At 33.2% G+C, this 21958-nt stretch overlaps 2 protein-coding genes and 1 long non-coding RNA gene across 3 annotated transcripts; 1 reads left to right on the top strand and 2 right to left on the bottom strand.

Annotated features, from left to right (window-relative positions):
• LOC111900507 (receptor-like protein 7) lies at positions 1–4200 on the bottom strand. Its single transcript, XM_023896390.3, has 2 exons — positions 1199–4200; positions 1–287 (listed from the first exon to the last, which is right to left on the bottom strand). Exons 1-2 carry the CDS (start codon positions 4083–4085, stop codon positions 277–279), a joined length of 2898 nt encoding a protein of 965 aa, XP_023752158.1. The 5' UTR covers positions 4086–4200; the 3' UTR covers positions 1–276.
• Positions 4201–15143: 10943 nt separating this feature from the next.
• Positions 15144–15994, bottom strand: LOC128127069 (uncharacterized). Its single transcript, XR_008225123.1, has 2 exons — positions 15857–15994; positions 15144–15783 (listed from the first exon to the last, which is right to left on the bottom strand). It is a non-coding gene; the product is annotated as an uncharacterized LOC128127069 (long non-coding RNA).
• LOC111900505 (uncharacterized) lies at positions 15777–17342 on the top strand. The gene is made up of 2 exons (XM_023896389.3): positions 15777–16319; positions 16850–17342. Exons 1-2 carry the CDS (start codon positions 16150–16152, stop codon positions 17043–17045), a joined length of 366 nt encoding a protein of 121 aa, XP_023752157.1. The 5' UTR covers positions 15777–16149; the 3' UTR covers positions 17046–17342.
• The last annotated feature ends 4616 nt before the right edge of the window (positions 17343–21958 follow it).

The following is a 21958-nucleotide window of genomic DNA, read 5'->3' as shown; positions in this document are numbered from 1 at the left end:
TCGTCGAGAATATAGTCCAAGTTAGTATATCACATTTTAAAACAAGTATGCCTTTTATGTATCAAGGATACACATAAGCAACACAAGTCTTAGGTATATAAAAAATCTTACAACAAAAGTCTAACTCAAAGAAATATAATTGAAATACACATACTTAACAGTAAACAAACTAAAATCATAACTCAGAGAATTAGAACCGAAATCCACATACTTAACAATAATTAGACTAAAATCCCTTGACCTTATACATCTTCTCCTTGTCCTTCGAACTTGAAGCTATGATACTCCTGAGATACATGTTAAGGTAAGGATTATGATGGTAATTCATGGTTTCCTATCTATAGAAAATGTTGCATCCACACAGTCATGAAATGTGTACATGAGAAAATATGGTTATATAACAATATACTTTAAACATGTACCATACCATATATAACACATTCGACACAAACATGCCTTCATAAATACCATCATAAATGTACGGTAAAAGAATACCTTGTTGAAAATACAGACTAACATCACATAGTTGGACAGATAACGTATCCAAGTAAAAAATTAAAATTATTTTCCATAGTATTTTAAATTTAACATATGTAAATAATACAATCTTTGCTTAGATGCATATTTGGTTTGATATATAATTTAAGGGAAAACTTCAATAGAGAACCATTATAAATGGTTCTCCAAAGAACCAAACATTTTTTCAAGTTTTAGATCTTATTCTTTATCGAAAAAATAAAAAACTAAAAATATCTGCACAGATTCACACTGTGAATTTAACGAAACAAAAAATGTATATATTTTTTATCGAATTTGATATCATTGGAAATAGGATAAAAAGTTATGAATTCCTGTATTTTTAGTTTTTTTTATTGATTAAAAATATGCTCTTAAAGTTGTAAAAAAAGATTAGTTCCTTTGTTCCATGATTAATAATGGTTCTGTATTGAGTCTCACCCTATAGTTTAATAATGTTTTTTATAATGATGAAAACCTGAAAGTAACTGTTAACAAGACAATGTTAAGAAACATATCTCGGTTAATCTCACAAATATCTTGTAACGATTGCTTTCAAGTAACAAATGTAGTTTAAAAAAAATCCTTTTTAAAAGTATCAGAGTTTTGTAGATGACGCTCATATAATATTGTCTTGGAAAATAGCTTCAAAGTTGTAAGGTAATATAAAGGATTATTGTACCTTGGTTTCTCCTTGTGTTACGAAGTGGCCTTACCCATCTGTCCTTCCTCTTTGTGAACCGATCACTATACATTCCATATAGAAAGTTGCCAATAAAAATCCCAACAACCAGCCCACTTCCAACTCCACAGAATATGATGATCCAATCAATTCTTTCGCTTGGGAAGAGAGATCCGGACAAATTGGTTGGTGGTGGAAGTCTTGAAGCCTTTGAAATTTGACATTCCTCGGATAAAGGATGTCCACACAATCGAGAATTCCCCATGTAGGAGCTCTTGTCGAATGTATTGAACTGCTTTCCCTGGGGTATGCGCCCCTCAAGATTGTTGAATGACACATTGAAAATTGAAAGGAAGTTGAGTTGCACCAACTGTTGAGGAATTTCTCCAGATAATTTATTGTGGGAGAGATCCAAAGCTTCGACATTCTTTAGAGATTCTAGTGAGGGCAATATGCTTCCTGTAAAATGATTGTTGGAAAGATTGAGTGATTGAAGCCCTTGAAGATCTTGGAGTGATACTGGGATTTCTCCTTCAAAATGGTTACAAGAGAGATCAATAGCCATATCTATGGTTAAGATATGTTCGTACTGTGTATTGACAGTTTTGTGAATTACTCTTATTGTATAATCCCAAATGAAACCAGATGATTTGTCATTGACTTCCATAACAGATGATTTGCCAACAGATTTCATTGCATTCCAAGTTTGGAAGTACTTTTGGTCCAATTGACCACTAAAACCATTGTTAGAGAGGTCTATGATCCGCAGCTTAGAGAAGTGTGTGGAAACAGCTGTGGAACCTTGAATTGGACCATAAAGTTTGTTAGACCGCAAATCAAGAACTTGCAATTCCGGAAGAGTTCCCATCCAAAAAGGAAAGACGTCATCAAAAGAGTTAGCTCCAAGAGAGAGAACCTTTAAATTGGTACAATTTGTCAATGATCTTGGGAGCCGACCCGTAAATCTATTTTCACTCACATCAAAACTTTTCAACATGCATCCGTGCTTAAATGAATTCATAATTTTGCCATGAAAGTTGTTTCTGCTCAGATCCAAAAACGACAACGAATTGCTTAAGCTACCCAAACATGGAGGAAGTGTTCCACTTATGTTATTAGAAAACACATCCAACGATTGAAGAGATTTTAATTCACATATCATTGGTGGTATTTCTCCGTTCAGATTGTTATTTTCGGCTGCATAAACAACTGTGGTTTGTGGTGGAATTGGTAGCTGCCCTTGTACCTGATTATGACTGATGAAAAATAGTTGTAAACGTCTCCATGGGAGAAAACGAGGATGCTGATGAAAGCCAGTGATGGAGTTGTATGAAAGGACAATCTTCTGTAATGTTTCTTTGCTGTTATTCCAAATCCACACCGGTACCAGGCCATCAATTTTGTTGTCATTGAGACGTAAGTCTATCAATTTATCTTGGAAGCGCAAAAAGGAAGGAAATTCCTTCAAGTTGCATGATTCGAGGTTCAATTCAATTAGTTGTGGTAATGTGTTATTGGTGTAGTTGTTAGGGAGAAATAATGATATCTTGTTATCACCTAACCTGAGAGTATCAAGTTTGTTGAGGTGTAGGAACATGTCTATGTCTACCCTCCCTTCGAGATTATTCGAGAATAGGCTAACAAATTGAAGACTTTTGAATTTGGAAAATGAGCTTGAAATTGGTCCTTGCAATTGATTTTCTTGAAGTTGTATATATGTTAGTTTTGTGAGGTTGAAAAATGATGATGGTATATGACCAGTAAGGAAATTTCTTCCCATCACGACCACACCAAGCTCGGTTAGGTTTGCAAGAAAGGGTGGGATTTCACCTTTTATGTTCATACCAATTAGATGCAGTTCATTAAGTTTTGTTAGCTTGGCAAGCCAATTGGGCAAGCGTCCCTTTTTGAATTTGTTACCACTAAGATTCAAAACATTGAGTTTTAAAAGACTTGCCAATGAAGGAACAAAGCCTGTGAACTTATTGCCAGCAAGACTCAAGAAATTGAGTTGAGTCAAGTTAGAAAGCGAACCTGGAATGGTACCTGAGAAAGAGCAATCCGAAAGGCCCAATTTAAGCAAGCTGCTGTTATGAAATTCAGGAATGGAACCAATGAGGTTGGTATTTGATGCCACATCAAGTATTTCTAACTTTGGCATCTCAAGTATGGCTTTTGGGAATTCATTCTGAAGCAAACAATTATACAGCCCGATTGACCTCAAAGAAGAAAAGTTGGCCAAGAAATGAGGTACGGAAGAACTAATATCAACCCATGAGAGATCGAGTTCTTTGAGTCCTGTTAAGTTTTGCAGTAGATTCTCGAAGCCACTAGGAGTTTGAAGCTTTAGTAGATTCATCGACAGATCTAAGGAAGACAGTTGCATCAACTGTGAGATTTCGTTCGGGATTTGGCCACTAAACCCAGAATAAGAGAGATTGAGGCTTCTTAATTGCTTTAGATGAGCAATCTCAGATGGGATTTGAGATTCAACAAAGTTGTTCATGGCAAGGTTGAGGCTTTGAAGATGAACAAGGCTGAAGAGGGTGCTGGTAGAATTGATATGCCCGCAAAGAGAGCATTCGCTCAAGTCAAGGCCGATCACATGACCATTCTCATGGTCATTTCTGCACTCCACCCCATACCACGAACAACAATCAAAACCAGCATCCGATGCATTGCTAGTTGGCTTCCAAGACTGGAAGGTTTGAAACCATCTAGCATTGCAAAGCGCGTCATCTTGATGAATTAAGCTTTGCTTAAACTGAAACAAGGCTGAGCATTCCTCATCATGGCTAGGTGATGATCCTGTGCAGGTGAGTGTGAACAAAACGTATAAAAGGGAGATGGCTTGCAACAAGCTGAAGTGATTCATGTATGAAGCCATGAAAGAAAGTAGGTTTAATATTTTGATTGTCTATGGACGGGTAACGTTCATTATATAGACCTTCTCCAAGATTAACAACCATACCTAGATAACATGTCACGTGGTTAAGAGGGAGGGGAACCAATGAAATATTGTAGCTCAAGAATCAACTAATAAAGCTAAAAAAAGACGATAGAAGAGAAAATTATAGAATATAGACCAAATACAAGGAAAAAAGACTTTCGTTTATTTGCAAAAATTTAATAATAATCTAAAAATCTTGTATTAGTATCGTTTTTTCTGAAATCTATAAAAGTTGGAATGTTAAAAACAATTGATTTCTCTACTAATGTTTTCAGATAAATTAGTATATATTACTTTAATTTTTAGTTAAGTTGTTCCATTTGTCTAATTTTGTGCTAAATAATAACAATAATAATAATAATAATAATAATAATAATAATAACAACCTAGCATCTCTTTAGAAAAGGTTCTTAATTAACAAAAGTTCAAAATTTATTGTATGCTTAACTATTAATTATTTCATAAAAATTTTAAATGTCAATTCAAATTACAATTTACAACTGTGATGATTTAACAAATACACATGTCAAAGGTCATACGCATTAATTTCTTACCTAATAAATGATGAAAGTATTCAAAAGTTCAATATAGAATTAAAAATATATTACATTTGATGTAAAATAGTAATATAAATGTAAAATATAAATATTCTATATATAAATAAAGAGTTTGATACAAATAATAATACATATATCATATATGTATTTATTGATTATATATTTATTAATATTGATATATATACATATATGATATATTTATATATAACAATATACATAAATAATATATACCCTTAAGGATATATAAGCTTAAATACTCAAACTCACTATACTACTACGTTTTATATATATATATATATATATATATATATATATATATATATATATATATATATATATATATATATATATATATATATATATATATAAAACGACGTAGTATAGTGAGTTTTGAGTATTTAAGCTTATATATCCTTAAGGGTATATATTATTTATGTGTGTATATATATATATATATATATATATATATATATATATATATATAAAACGACGTAGTATAGTGAGTTTGAGTATTTAAGCTTATATATCCTTAAGGGTATATATTATTTATGTATATTGTTATATATAAATATATCATATATGTATATATATCAATATTAATAAATATATAATCAATAAATACATATATATATATATATATATATATATATATATATATATATATATATATATATATATATATATATATATTGTAATTGTTCAATGTTCTTATAATTCAACTTCTAACTTGATTTATTTCCACGATTTTTATAAATTTTACATTTATCTTTCTCTTATATAATTTTTATTTTCAACTATAATATATATAACCAAGTAGCTGTTCAACAAAAAGATGTGATGTAAGAAGAAGATAATAATGAAATTTCGAAAATCTTGAAAGTAAATCAAGTTAGGATTGAAGTTTAAGAACATTATAATGAATATATCAAACAAAACAATAATGAGTTTGGGTACCAAGCTTATATACCCTTTAGGGTATATTTTCTTTTCCCATATAATCAATAAATAAATAATTAAACTATATAAAAAAAATATATTTTTGAAATGGATGGCAGTCATGCGTGGCACATTTGGTAAGTGAAAGAGAGCAACAAAAACAGAAGTCTTACAAATATTTGTAAAATAGAACTGATCCATGGATCTTTTGGCGACTTGCTAGGATCTTTTTATTAATACTCGTTTTCTTCAAATTCTTTTATTAATTCGTTCTTTTACAATAAACCTAAAAAATTATCTATAGTAAAAAAAAAAAATTAAAAAATAGCCAAGTAGTAAGTCAACTATAGATGACTTCATGAAAGTCTTCTTTTTGTCCTTTTAGAATGTAGCATAGACAGGCACTAATGAGATGGAGCCCTCGACACAGGCCTCACAACGTCCCTAATTAATGTGTTGGTTTTTTTTCTTATTTTATTATTATTATTATTATTATTATTATTATTATTATTATTATATATATATATATATATATATATATATATATATATATATATATATATATATATATAGGCTGAGGTTAATAGAGAATCATAATTAACGAAGAAACCAATGAACCAATCGTGAAAGTCGTAAATTATAACGATCAACGGCCAAGGAAATATGTACACTTTTACATTGGACGCACATACACCGGATTATAGCAAAAAATCCACCCTTTAAAAAAAACTCACCACTTTTTTTCGTTTAAAAATTTTTTAGGCCATGTTTTTTATCGAAAAAACCGAATATACCGTTGTTCATAATTTTTCGTCATCTTTCCATAGAGATCCATGATAATATATAAAAAACGAACTTATTTTTTTCTAAAAAACTCACTTCATTTTCTTTGATGAAAAAAATTAAGGTCTATTTTTTTATAAAAAAAAAATTAATAAATATATCAAAATTCATATTTTATTGTACTTTTTAAACAAATATTCATATTCATGTTTAAAAAAATGATATTTTAGTTCTGATTCATATTGTGAACATGTTCAGATTCATATTGTAAACATGTTTAGATTCACAGTGTGCATAATAATAAGTCAGATTTACAGTGTGAATCTGAACTTATCGGAGTTTTTTCACACTGTGAATGTTAAAATTTGAAATATTTACAATTTAGATTCACAGTGTGAATCTACACTGATCGAGGTTTTTTTTGTGAATCTTCTCAGATTTACAGTGTGCATAATAGTAATTCAAATTCACAACGTGAATCTGACAGTACTAGAAACATAGGTTTTAGAGACGGATGAGTCCGTCGCTATTCCGTCGCTAAAGAGCGTTTGCGACAGATCAGCGACAAATTTACTCTATAGCCAATTAGAGTGTGGCTAATGCCGATTTTTTTTGCGACGACTATAGCAACGGAATGTCCATCGCAAATTGGTCACTTAATATGGTTACTTAGGACACTAGCGACAAAACGTAATACAATATTCCGTCGCAAATCCCTTGCAAAGCTCTATTTTTTTCGTCGCTAATCCCTCAAAAATTTAAGATGCGATTTTTTTTTTCATTCTATAGCTAATCCCTCGCAAATTTAGGATGTGATTTTTTTTTTCTTTCCCTAGCTAATCACTCGCAAATATATAATATGATATTTTGTTTTGGTTACTAATGTAAAGCAAAAATGACAAAAACATCAAATAATTATAAAATCTCAAACTAAACATTAACATTCAAATACCAAACACATCCAAAAATTATACAGTACAAAAATTAACATTAAAATACCAAAAGCATCTGTCAAAGTTTAACATTGATTAAGTTTTGATTTCAAAGTATAAGGTACCATAATTCTTAATTTCATCTCATATTTTGCATTTCCATATACATCTTCTCCATTTCTTGATATCTTGCGTCCAAAAGAAGGATTGGAATGGAACTGGGTTCCGATTCCAGTTTAGACCCACATAAATAGGACCACATGCTACTTACTTTGATGTCTTCCAGCTTTTTTCTAGATCAGGGATCTTTGTTGGAAGCAAATGCAGGACACGAATGGAATTAAATTCCGATTTTGACCAAAAAGTAAAAGAGGAAGGAAATACGTTGTTTGTCGATTGGTCTTCATATTTGATTTTTTGAACATTTGTGTTGAGTCTTACGGACTATCTACCACACAAAAATTAACAACACATTTAACATTTTTATAAAAAAAGGATGCAATATTTTGAATTAGGAAGGAAATTACAAAACTAACCTTTGTGGTCTTTAGGTCATGCCATGTGCCCTTCTCTAATTGCATACAACCGCCTTTATCAGCAAAATTTTATACCACCGGGAACTCTGAAAGTTGATTCCTCAGAAATAGGGAAAAAATGCACACATTATTTAAAGTTTATATCCATGACAGATTATTTTATAAAACTTAAAAAAAGTACCTACCATCGATCATTTCGAGGAGTTGGAAATACATTAAACCTCATAAACAGTATAAGTGACAAATAACTCATTTTTATTCCAATTATCTTCTTTCATTTCAAAAGTCAGTTGTTGACTTAAGTAGGAAGAAGTGGAAGTGGTTGTCTTGAATCAGAATCTACACAATGACAGCCTGAATAAAATTAAAAACAAGTGTTATAGATTTCATATACAAGTACATGTTGTTGCTTTTAACAGGTTCCAATTCCAACACTGTGTTTTCTTCATCCTTAACTTTTGAAAGAGGGGAAAAGAACTGGATATACAAAAAGAAGCAAAAGTTTGTAGAATGTTTATGAAAGAAATGGAATCTATTAAAGGAACTGGAATCTCCAATTCCAACTCCACCGGAATCCACAAACCATTTACCTGGTGCATTAAAATGAAAACAATAGAAATTCCTAACATGGAATTTATAGTCAAAGTATGACCATACAAAGCAGCAGATGCAAAGCTTGTGAAGATTGTTGTAACAATTTATGAATATTTTTTTTTAAATTGTATCTGCATCACACAAACAAATAGTATTATTACTAAAAAATAAATAAGTTATATTTTGGGGTTTTGTACAAGAAATATAATTTACTTATTTTACCTGCATATTTGAAGAAAAATGAGGATAAAACTCGTTGCCCTGCATTGTTTATAATCAAAAGCATGGTAGCTTTTGAATGTCCATGCAAAATATCAAAGCTTTCAGGCCCTAAAAAATAAAAAAAAATAGGACATAAATTAATTGTTTTGCATTCTTTTGTTGTTCAAAAATAGGACATAAATTCTGGTTAGTAGATTACATGTAAATAGAGTTATCGATTAGTCAGCTCAACCATTTTTTTATATGTAAATGGAGTTCTCTTTTAGGTCAAAATATAGGAAGGATTTGACAGTGTTCCACAAAAGCCTAAACTCGGACCATAAACTGATTCGGTATATGAAGTTATCTCAAATCTGCATATGCATAGCCTAATTCAGTATATAAAAAAATGAAAGTGAAAAAAAAAAACATAAACTAGTGTAAAGAAGCAGAATAAAGTGTCTTACAACTGATTATTTATGTTGATTCACTGGAGAGATCACATATTCACATACCCTCCAAAGGTATAATTACCACCAATGTTTATGTAGATATAATAATCCATCAAAACCTACATTTAACACAAGCTCTCATAAAGCCTTTTTGAATCACACTACCCTTCTGAAAATAGAAGTCCCATCTGCAAGAATAAAAGAATTGACACTTTAAAGTGCTTAAAGAATTACAATTTAAAATGGAGACGTCGATTTTTGTGAGCGATTGGCGAGGGCCAAGAAAAAAAGACATGCGATTTTTAGTAATCTCTCGTTCTTCCATCGCTAAGAGCTTTTAATTTGTGACAAATTAGTGAGGGAATATTTTTTTGTCTATAAATTCTTACAAATCCATTGTTGGTCTCTCGGTAATGCCTCTCTAAAATTCTATAATTATTGTTGTTGAAATATTTGTGCATTCCCTCGCTGATCTCTCGCTAAGCCGTCATTGAATAGCTACAGACAAAATCCGTCACTGATTCCGTAGCTAAAGGTCATATTTCTAGTAGTGTGAACTGTTCGAGATTTTTCATATTATGAAAGTTAAAAACTGAAATATTTACGGTTTAGATTCACAGTGTGAATCTACACTGTTTGAGGGTTTTTTTTTAAAAAATCGGTGTTGATGTTTATTAATAGAGTACAAAAAATTAATTTTTTGTATAATTAGTTTTTTTTTGGATAACAATAAACTTAAATATTGAAAAAACTAAAAAAAAAAAAAAAATTAAGTGAGTTTTTTTCGAAAAAAAAATGTTAGTTTTTTATATATCATCATTGATCTCTATGGAAAGAAGACGAAAAATCGTGAACAACGGTATATTCGGTTTTTTTTTTTTCGATAAAAGACTTAGCCTAAAAGTAATTTTAAATGAAAAAAGAAAGTGAGTTTTGTTATATCCCGGTACACGTGGGTCCACTATAAAAGTTTACAATCCTTCCTTTTGTCGTTGATAGCTTTAAATTCTGACGCTTTGGATTGGTTCCGTGGTTCCTTGATTAATAATGGTTCCTTGATTAGCTTCCACAAATAATCCCTATAATCTTGCTAGCATTCAATTTTAACCTAATTTATTTTCTTATATACAACCAATGTCTTCCATAAAAAAGAATGAACTGAAACGAAAAAGAAGGGTTTTATTTCCCCGTGTTCATCACCTGGCTAACAGATCGGGCAAAGATCGGGGAGAAGCATCGGGGTATTCCGATTTGACTATAAATCATTCATCTAGATTTGGAATACAAGCTTTGTTTATATCGCCGAGGGGGTACAAAGCGCAAAACCCTAATTTGCTTACTAATACTCAGTCCCGTGAATTTACTCTCAAATCTTAATCTGTTCTGATTCTATATGTTTCATCGAATTCTTCCTATGACGATCGCTTTGTGTTATCATCATCTATACTATGGCTGTGAAAGAGAAAAAATCACCAAAATCAAGCCTCAAACTTCATAGCAGCCACGTTTCTCCTCTAAAGTTTGAGAAATTATTTGATCCAGAAGCTTTTTGGGACAAGGTTTGCTTTCTGAATTCAATCTATTTTCGTATTTCTCATAAATTTATGTATCAAATATGATCGTCACAATGTATTTCCATCCTTGATCATGTTACGTTGTGGTAAAATTTCACATGTCAACCTTCGTCTATAGGAGAATTTGATTTGCGATTTATTTCTAGGTTCCATGTTCTGTTGGTTTCCATGAATAAAATTTATGACACCTTATTAATTATGGTTAATTGTATCTGCAAACCAGACAAGTGGCATCTCGCCGAGAATCGTAGTCAAATTGGATAATGGGCATAGACAAGTGAACGCTAGAATCTAGATGCAAGATTATGACACCTAATTAATATAGGGTTTAATGTTTGCGCTAATAAATTTATATGGTTATTCTGGTACATAACAAATTGAGAAGGAAAATAAGATGATCATAACTATGAGTACGAATAGGAGTTGCATGAAGCTTCTTTATGGAAATTAAAAAGCAAAAATTTTGTCACACCCCCGAACTGTCAGAAAAACAACGGCGGAAACGTCCGGGGGCGGCGACGTCATACGTAGTATCACAACAATCATATCATAGCAATCAAAGTAAACACAACCATTACATTACAATATAAATATTTACATATGTTTGAAAACATAGTTTGTACATAACATTATATAACAAAAGATAAAGACGAGACTCCAAAAATGCTCCGTCTTCTCCAAAAGCTGGTGTGGTACCTGTCCATCGTTGCCCTGAGAATACAAGCGGTTCTGAAAACATATCAGCATAAAGCTGGTGAGTTCATAAGTATGTTTTTGTATTGAAAACTAGTCACTGAATTTGTATAAGTGTTTTCTTTCCATTATAAGTAAATATCGTTTGTATCGAAAACCATTGTTACCGAGTTCTGAAGTATGTATACATGCTTACCAAGAAAATCCAATATTTTCTAACATGTTTGTTGGTTTATGTATGAAAAGTACGTTCTGTTCGAAAACCCTGGCTACCACCAGTGTGTAATGTATGATTGTTCGTAAAACCCTGGAATACCATCCAAAATGTATGGTAGTTTTATTACTTGAAATAAAAATATAGAAGAATGAAATCTCGTAAACCATGATTAGTTTATACTTATTATGAGTCGTATAACCATACTAATTTGACCCGTGACCTCCTTGACGTTCTTCAGGCGTCGTACGGTTTACAAAAATTTTCACCCCAGGCGTGCCCGCCTAACGGTAGCTAGCAGTTTAGGTGTGGGATTGTCGGTCCCGAATAGATCTATCCACAAATTTCACGCTCTCCCTCCAGGAGACTTTGGTTATACTACCGGTGAGGATTTATTGGTACCCCGAGGGGCAAAACGAAGATAGTCTCACAATCCTGTATTAACTCATTTACGTTTTTGTTCGGTTGTTCTCGAGTTCGAAGTCGTTTGTAACAGTGTAGAGTATAAATAATTATACATAAAATAATTATTTAGAATAATACTCTAGTTTTGTATTCGTAGTAACGGATAAACTAAATCTAACATAGTTTATATGTTGACTTGTATGAACTTTGAATCTGTAAGACTGGTAATGAAATCCCAAACTATACCTATTATAGTTTGATGGTTTGTTACGTTCACATAAGGTTTTGAAACCATGCAATAATAAATTGAAAATACCCCTTATGCTCCGCATAATACAAAAGGGATAATTGTATCTATACGTTTAATATAAAATCATTGTAATTGCATCAGTTTTTTTTAAGTTATGAAAATCTTTATGTTTAGCTTGTATTCCCCCCCCCCCCCCCTGAAAACATGAAAAACTCGAAAAAGTGTAGGGGTATGAACTCACCTGCAGTGAGTGGAACGGATGGAAGTGTCGGGTAGGATGCTAGGTGTCAAGTGAGGACTTGAACACACACTCGGATCCAATGAAGTGATACATAATGGTATCTCATTAGTTATTTAATCACTAATTAAGTAAGTAAGGACACTTTGATGCCTAAAAACACTTTGATTCAAGTGTTAGGAGTGTTAGGAGTTGCATCTAAGGAGATTATAGCTTCACTTTGGAGTTTACTCTTCAAATGGTAGCCCTTAGGGGTGTTTACGGTTTTTGAACCATTCCCCCATGAGTTTACGGCCCTAAACTCATGGCTATGGTGTGTTTGTGTGCTTCAAGGTCTTATATCACTTAAGGAAGTAAGCTAGACTCAAATCTAGGGCATAGGAAATGACTAGGGCTCCAAATGGACCCTTTTATGGAGTTTACGAGCGAAGGACCATTTCCTTTTCGGTTTACGGCTGTAAACTCTAAGAGGACTTGGTTTCTTTGATGTTTAAGGTCCCTACTTCAATGGTGGTTGGTTCTAGGTTGAGTTCTGGGCATAAGGAAGGAAGAAAGGTAACTTTGCACCCTTAAAGGGAGTTTACGGCCCAAGAACATCCCTTGCCGTAAACTCTCATTCATCCTTGTTTCTTGATGTTTTCTAAGCCTTAAACATGCTAAACCTAGTGTACAATGAGTTAGGATATGAGTACTTACGATCTAGGAGCTTGAATGGTTGTTTTTGGCCAACTAAGAACACTTGAAGATCAACCCAACTAGAATGATTTCATGGATGGAATGATGTAAGATTACTAAATTAAGTGTTGTAAGAACGAATTTAGGGAGAAAACACTTACATTTTTTATGCTTCTTGATCAAAAATTGGAATTTAGTAGAGAGAGAGAGTTTCTAGAGTGTGAAAAAGGGAGAAAGGAAGGCTGCTCAATCCTTATATAGGGTGAGTTTACTGCCCAAGAGCTTACTGCCCAAAAGAGTTTACCGCCCAAGAGAGTTTACCGCCCAAAAGAGTTTACTGCCGTAAACTCCATGTTTACGGCCGTAAACTCCATCTTATGGAGTTTATGGTATGATTTTGGTGTTAGGGCTATAGTGGTTGCTTTCTAACACTTGTTCCTTAAGTGTACTGGCATCGGAATACTCAAATAGACCTTAATAAAGCTAAATGGTAACAGAAATGAATTTGACTTTCAATGAAGCGTTAGACTGTAGAAATTATACATACGAAAAATTTGGGTTCTCACAAATTTGCTATCAAGTATCAATGTTAGTTGACTCTACTTTGGCTAGTATCTATTTATATGCCTTCAATTTAACCTGAGTTACCTTATAAGCACTAACTGTCTATCAATCTTGGTATGAATGAATGAGAGGATATATCGGGGATAGATTTTTGGGAAAATGGCAAAAAATAGCAACATTCTTTTTTTTAATCCATGATAGCAACATACTTATATTAATGTTTATCAATAACAGACTTGCTTTATTAATTACTTATATTCATGTTTATCAATAACAGTCTTGCTCTATTGGAATGGAATCACGAATTCCAATTCTATTGGAATGGAAAGACGAATTCCAATTCTGTTGGAATCACAAATGTTGATGTTTGAAGAACAGACCACAAAAATGAAACGGACCACATTATTCTTTTAGAATGTATTAGTCGTTGTTAGATTTTGATGTTTTCTTTCCCGTTTTGATTGTTTTTTAGTTTTATTCCTTAACAGTAAATGTAATTCTTAACAATTATTACCCGTATTCTATAAGAAATAATGTGTTTTTTGTTTTTATTCTTCAATTGATTATTCAAGGATTTGTTATTCTACAAGAAGTTTTTAAATTCATGATCAAGAAATAGGTTCAAGAATATTTTTATTATTTATGGTTCAAGAATATTTTTATTTTTGAATATAATCATAAACATATTCTGTCAGAATGTCAGAATTAAAAAAATTATAATACGTAAAATCGGATTTTTAAAATTAATAAAATCTATGATCCCTTAAAAAATGCAATTTTCCTTTATTAAATTAATTGACTAAATTACCCTTGTAATTAATTAAGATGATATTTTCAATTATATTTAATTCAATAATATATATTAATCACTTTCTATAAAAAGTAAATTTGATTGACCCACATTTATGCATACAATAACACAATAATTACTTTGAATAGAATAACCTAGGCCTATATATATATATATATATATATATATATATATATATATATATATATATATATATATATATATATATATATATATATATATATATAGGTTCTATAGTAAACAAAAAACCCTAAAAATCATAAAAATGCATATTTATCAACATACAAAGTTAATCGAGCACAACCGATTATAGAGAAACATATAACACGTATTGAATTCCAACATTTGCTTATACCCTTACAGACTCATGGTGAGCAGTTGGCACCTGAAGCTGTCCTATTTGCCTAAAATTGTGAAATCGGAATCAAACGTAAATAGTCAAGTTTTAATATTCTGAAAGACAAAACTGTAAAATTAGTCCTTGTGGTTTCCTAAAAACTTTGGATAGGGCCCAAAACGTTTTTAACTTGCATGGAAGGTCCAAAATCAAGAAATTCCTGCGATTTTAGTCCAAAAAAACTTGAAAAGACGGTTATACCCTTATTTATTTACTTTTATATTTTTTTACATTTTATTAACATTTCAATAACAAAAATATTAATAATAATAAAAAGAAAATAAGTAAAACTCTCCTCTCTATCTTATCTCTCTCTCTCTCTCTCTCTCACACAAACACATACTCGCAGGCGATCAAACCCAAAAGGCTAGAACATCTTCGGCGTATCCCATCCTTCGATGTATGTTATCGTTAACCCCTCCCTTTCTCTTCAAAACCCACAGACATATTTCACACACAGACACTAGTTTCTTCGTTTTTTTATATTTGTGATTGTATATGAAACCAGTTTCAAATTTCAATCTGAAGCCTGAAAATTACACATACATACGCACCGTTGGTAACTCCTCAAAACTCGAGGTTTCTCTAATAATCTTGCATCCGGTCTCATCCTAATACCTCCCTTATCAGCAAAAGAACGAAGGAAAACTAACTCCATAACCTCTACTCAGTTGACTTGTGTGGTATTAGAATACAATGGTTGGTGGTTTTTGACACCGGTGAACATAACCCACCGTTGGTAACTCCTCAAAACTCGAGCACCATTGACCGATCCGATCTTTGCTTCCCTCTCTCCCCACCGCTCAATCACCCTACCTGGAATCTATTTTCCAGTTTCAAAATTGGAATCCGCAAAACCCAAAACACATTGCATCTGATTTCAAATCGAAACTTACCTCTTTTTCTCTGTAACACACATCAAATTTCTTTTTCTTTTGATCCAATGTGACCATCTCAGTTCTCTATGCAAATTATATTTTCACTGAACCTGAAAAACTTCTCCAGAAAGGCGATACATAGTTCAAAGTTTAATTTGACCTCCTGAAGGGGAAGGGGGTTTCATTGGAGTTGTGTTTAGGAAACCTGCAGTGGGGTTCACTCATCAGGAGGTTGCACAATTAACAAGAGGATGCCGACAATGGGGTTGGGAGGTAGATTCTTGAAGATGAAATGACAAAAAAACTTGTAGATGTCTGACAATTGGGTTTTACCATCGAGGTTTCGTGATGGCAGGTTTCAATCATCAAGAGGTGAATCCATTGGTTCAAGAAGGAGAGGGGGAATAGAGGCGATGAGAAGTAAGATACTTACCGGCGATGAAGGGTGGCGAGAAATATGGGCGGCTTCTCGACGGGAAAGGTGAGTGAGAATGGAGAGCAATTTTGACGCCGATGACTTTTTGATGAGTGAGAGAGGGAGAAAGAAATGAGTCGGGGTGTTGTAGCTTGTAGGGCCCATTTCTTTATTATTATTATTATTATTATTATTATTATTATTATTATTATTATTATTATTATTATAAAACAATTAAAATAAATAAAGAAAATTTTAAAAAGAAATTAAAAGGGCATAAAAGTCATTTCAACTCTTTTAGGGACTAAACCAAAGAAAATTTTTGATTTTGGACCTTCAATGCAACTTGAAAACTTTTTGGACTCTATCCAAAGTTTTTAGAAAACTACAGGGACCAATTTTACAGTTTTGTCTTCTGAAAACTATAAGAGGGATATTGAAGAGTATAAGTATTTATCTTTATTTGTTATTCATTTATTTTCAAATCAAGGGTTAATACCTGAACTTCACTTTAATAAGAACTCCGTCATGTTCATCTGTGAAAACACAAAAATCAAATCAATAAAGTCGCTGATGAATGTATCATAAAATTCCAGGGGTATTTTGAAGATGAACAAGGCTGATGAGGGTGCTGGTAGAATTGATGTGCCCACAAAGAGAGCATTCGCTCAAGTCAAGGCCAATCACATGACCATTCTCATGGTCATTGCTGCACTCCACCCATACCACGAACAACAATCAAAACCAGCGTCCGATGCAATGCTTCTGGGCTTCCAAGATTGGAACGTTTGAAACCAACCAGTAGCACAAAACTCATCATCTTGATGAATTAAGCTTTGCTTGAATAGATACAAGGTGGAACATTCCTCATCATGGGTTAGTGATGATCCACTGCAAATGAGGGTGACCAAAAAGTAGAAAAGGGAGATTGTTTGCAACAAGCTGAAGTGATTCAAGTATGAAGCCATGGAAAAAGGGTTTGAAATATTTTAATTGTCTGTGGACGTGCAATCTTCTTTATATAGACCATTTGTATGTTGTTCAACCATAAATGAATAAGACATGCACTATCTAGAGAGGAATGAAGCATGACTCGCCATAGTGGAAAGATAATAAACATATTGCTTTTGCTTTAGCTAGGTAAATGAAGAATCAACTGCTAAGCCAAAGAAAAAAACTGGGGAAAGAAAATATGGACCAAATACATGAAATGATGATATATTATTATTTATTTTGGTTATTATAAAAATATGTTTTTAAGCATTTGGTATTTTTTTTTTCTTAAACTTTAACAAAATTTTCTTTTTCAGCAATTCGTGGCCTAGCTTTAATAATTGCATTTATGGATAATGTCATTAAATAGTAACCAAGTTTTAAATTTGTTCCACCTAAGCACATCAAATCTTTTCTTGAACTAGCTTAATTAACCACCCAAGTTTTTTAATTCCACTGTTATGAACCAGTATACCTTTTTGTTTCATTTCTATGTAGTTTGAAAATAGAAATACCAGCTACCTTTCTTATGGATCTTGTTTCACAATGGTCCTATTCACTTTCTTAGGGATGAGAAATAAAGGTTCACATTGGTAAAATGAAGCACAAATAGTGGAGAAAACTTTTCCATTTAGTTTTTATGTGTTGATAGTTCCTTGATTCTAGCTTGTACGCTTTAGCTATTTATAGATTTTATATGTAATGTTCAGGGTTAGGAGTAAGTAGAGGGTTATAAGAAGGGGATCAATTATTCTGGTACTGAATGTTGCTCATCCGGCTCTTAAAGAAGGTACTTTTGACTTTTTGTTACTATTTCATGACATAGTTGCTTGTTTTTATTATAGCATGGGTTGGCCTAATCTGATTGTGGACATTAATTATTTGGCCTTTTGACATATAATTCTAAAGGGGAAAATCAACTTTCCCCTTTTTTTGAACAACAAAAAACAGCTATTAAAAAAAGCCTCTACCGGTTTGTTGTTTACATTTGGGTTTTTGTTTTGGATGAAAATTATTTGATTCACCGGAAACCCCCGAACAACACCCCTATATATTCATGACCATTCTTTGACAGATGAGGAAAGCTGGTTGGACAAATGTGACTTTATACACTCGGTGTACATTCAAAGATGGATGAAATTGCTTCTTACCCTTATTTTTATGTAGGTTGGGCTGCTTTTGCTATCTTTTCTTTTCCATTTTTAAAATATAAACTTAAATTAATCCCCCTATTATTACTATTATTATTATTATTATTATTAATCTCTTATGAATTTGATATTATTTTGATTTTTAACTTTTCTTCCTAGAATATATTTTAACCCAAAACACTTAGAAGTCAAGAACATATTACACACGTGTGAACACCATTATTCTGGTTTACCATCATAGTCAATCCACTTGTAGTGTGAACTTTAATGGCGGTCCACAAACCAAGAAAACAAGATACAATGGTCATGTATTGTTTTCCTCCAAGTGTTCTTGCTAGAGCTACAGGAACAACCACATGCAAACCGTTGAACTTTAGAGGTATTAACAAAAAAAAAAAAAAAAAAAAAAAAAAAAAAAATTTGCTCCAGTCTTCTGGACGAATAAATCGGGACCAGTACGGCAGGCGTCTACAATTACTCATTTTTTTCAAAAACTTTTCCCAAAAACAAACCAAATAAGCTTTATGTTTTTTCCAAAAATTCATATATTTTTTTCAAACATCTATTTTTAACTTTTTTGTTGTTAATTGTATAAAAACAAGCTAGTTCTAACATTAATCCATCCGGTTCCAACACTAATATGAGTCCACATGCTCACCAAGTATATTAAATTCTTCATTCATCATTACCCCATAAACTCATGAGATTCCACAACTCAATTGAAGTTTTTGTGGCCCTAAGCATAATAATGCAAAATTTAATATTATATTTGAAGCATCAACTTCTGAAGTATGATCTTTATATAAATAAATAAATAACACATTTCAGAACATGTGAAAAATCTAAAAATATAAATATTTGGACCAACTGATTATATTGATCTATATATTTACTAACTAAGTATTTTAACTATTTTTTTATAAGAATAAAAATAGAACTAAAATCAATAATATTCAATAGTCATATTATTTTGAGAAAAAACATCATAAATGGTCCCTGTGGTTACCCAAAATCTGAAGTTTAGTCCTCGTGGTTTAAAAACCTCATAAATGGTCACTGTGCTTTCAAAACTTTTGACGATTGGTCCTTATTGCTAACTTCATTAAATTTTGTCTGTTAACTGAAGGGCATTTTCGTCATTTCACTACCACAGGGACGATTTATGATGTTTTCACTTATTTTTTTTAAAAAAGAGAATAATATGCAGATGGTCCTCTCTCTCTCTCTCTCACACACACACACACACTTTCTCTCTCTCTAGTAAACCAACCCACCCACCTTTGTCTTTCTCCCTCATCTCCAAGAAATGACGAAGAGGATGAAGAAATGACGAAGAGGAGGAAGAAAGGAGATTAGACTATGATTTAAGCTGATTTGAGATGATTTGAGCAGATTTGGAGAGTTTAGCCCCATTAGAGGATGGTTATATGGAGTAATTGGTCCCTTCTCGTGTTGGTGCTGTAGATCTGTACCCAAAGAGGTCCAGAGACCCTTTTCCCTTGAGCTTTATGGGTATTAATGGAGGTTATGAACTTAGGATGTCATTTTAGAGGCCATATCTTCAAATAAGGCTTTTGAGCATTTGCATGTGCACCAAGATGTTAGATTTACGTGATTATAATGCTTTGGGAAGCTGGATCTATGGTTTAGAGGAGCGGATCTGACCTCAAGTGGTCAGTTCAGCTTGAGCATGGCATGAACTCGCCGAGTCCTTTAGCCGACTCGACGAGTAGGACGAGGGTTTTCCCGATAATCACATAGTTGGTGACTCACTGAGTTGGGGAAACGACTCGGTGAGTCAGAGGGAATCTAGAGGACAGAGTGCGCGATGGTACTCGCCGAGTCAGGAGCCGGACTCGGCGAGTTGGGTCGAGACATTTCACAGATTGTGATCAGTGATGACTTGCAGAGTTGAGGTTGACTCGGTGAGTCGAATGAGGACTAGGAGAGTAAAGAGCATGTGGGGACTCGCCGAGTCACAGTTGCACACTCGGCGAGTTTGGCCAAGGTTGACCGTTGACTTCGTTGATTTTTAGGGATTAGTCAACGTTTGGACTTTAGAGTCATCGGAAGGGTAGGATAGTCTTTTACCCTTCCTAGAGGATGTATTGAGAGGAAGAGATTAGCCTAGCCCTGAGAGTCGTATTAATTAGAGTATTTATTTCATGTGATTAGGCAGGGGCTAGACCAGAGTTACCGTGTCAGAAATTTACTGAGATATCTGAGGTGAGTCTTCTCAATATACTTTACATTGAGTAGGTAAACAGAGTTATGTGATACAGTGTTTGTATGCTATATATATATATATATATATATATATATATATATATATATATATATATATATATATATATGTTATGTGTTGCACTGCATTCTTCTATGTGATTTATGTTGTGCATGCTTGCAGAGTTAGAACCTGAGGGTTCATAGAGTTTGGGTGCACGGACACACAGAGTTATAGCCTCGAGTGGCTAATATGTGTTATATGTGGTATTTTGGGGAACTCACTAAGCTTTGTGCTTACAGTGTTCTGTGTTATGTGTTTCAAGTACTAGTGAGGATCGCGGGAAGGCGCCGGCTTGATCAGTACACACACGGGATTTTTATGCTATGAGATCTTGGGATTGTTTTGTGTTATGAATTGAGTTTTCAAACAAAGATGTTTTTATGAATAATAAATGAATTATGTTTTATAAAATGCGAAAAAATGTTTTGGAAATTTACGTTGTTACAAGTTGGTATCAGAGCCTTGGTTTAAGGAATTCGAGTACACTTTCGAGCGTATTTGAACTCAAACTGAGGATTTGAAAAATATTTCAAAAGAGAACCAAGTTTTCTAAAAAGAGTAAAAGATCTTTAGAAAACGCAGAGCAGAGTCGTGTGTACGATCAGTCCGCGCCCGAACGATGATTTCCCGAAATACTCTTATGTTATATGTTATGAGATTGATATGATGTATTCTCGTGCTAGAGTGGGCTAGGTATTCCTATTAGGACTAGAGTGGCCTGATTTGTGATGCCTTAGCCTAGGGGGAGGTGAGCTGCTATGAGATGCTTGAGAGTGAGTAGGTAGCAGTGAGGAGCTTATGAGAGATCTGTAGAGAGTGGATTATGCATAATAGAGTACTTGGGACTTGGGATCCTAAGAGGAGGACTTGGGGTGTATACTGATACGGTGCGGACAGTAGTATTGGGCCCGTACTACTGAAAATACCGGGGCGGTGTACAGTTCAAGTAAGAATCTTCAGGATGCCAGGGATCAAGGAGGGATGAGTTATCGAGTGCGAGTATGCTCGAGTGAGTTTCTAATATATCGTATGTTGTATTTCAGAGGCATATCATGGTGAGGACACGTCATATGCCAGAGAGCAGCGAGACTAGTGATGAGGAGATCCGCCGGATCATCCATGAGGAGGTGGCTGCGGCCATCAGGGCAGAGATACCAGAGATGTTCGGGTCTATTAAGACCACATTGATTGAGACTTTTGACGAGCGTTATGCCGCTCTTTCTGAGGTTGCTGTTGCAGTGGCCACTGCAGCCGTCGCTGCTGCTAGGCCGCAG

The sequence above is a fragment of the Lactuca sativa genome, chromosome 7 (genome assembly GCF_002870075.4).
Source record: "Lactuca sativa cultivar Salinas chromosome 7, Lsat_Salinas_v11, whole genome shotgun sequence".
NCBI classification, from domain to species: Eukaryota; Viridiplantae; Streptophyta; class Magnoliopsida; order Asterales; family Asteraceae; genus Lactuca; species Lactuca sativa.
Note: the sequence above shows the minus strand (reverse complement) of the source record. Positions and strands in the feature narration are given on the sequence as shown.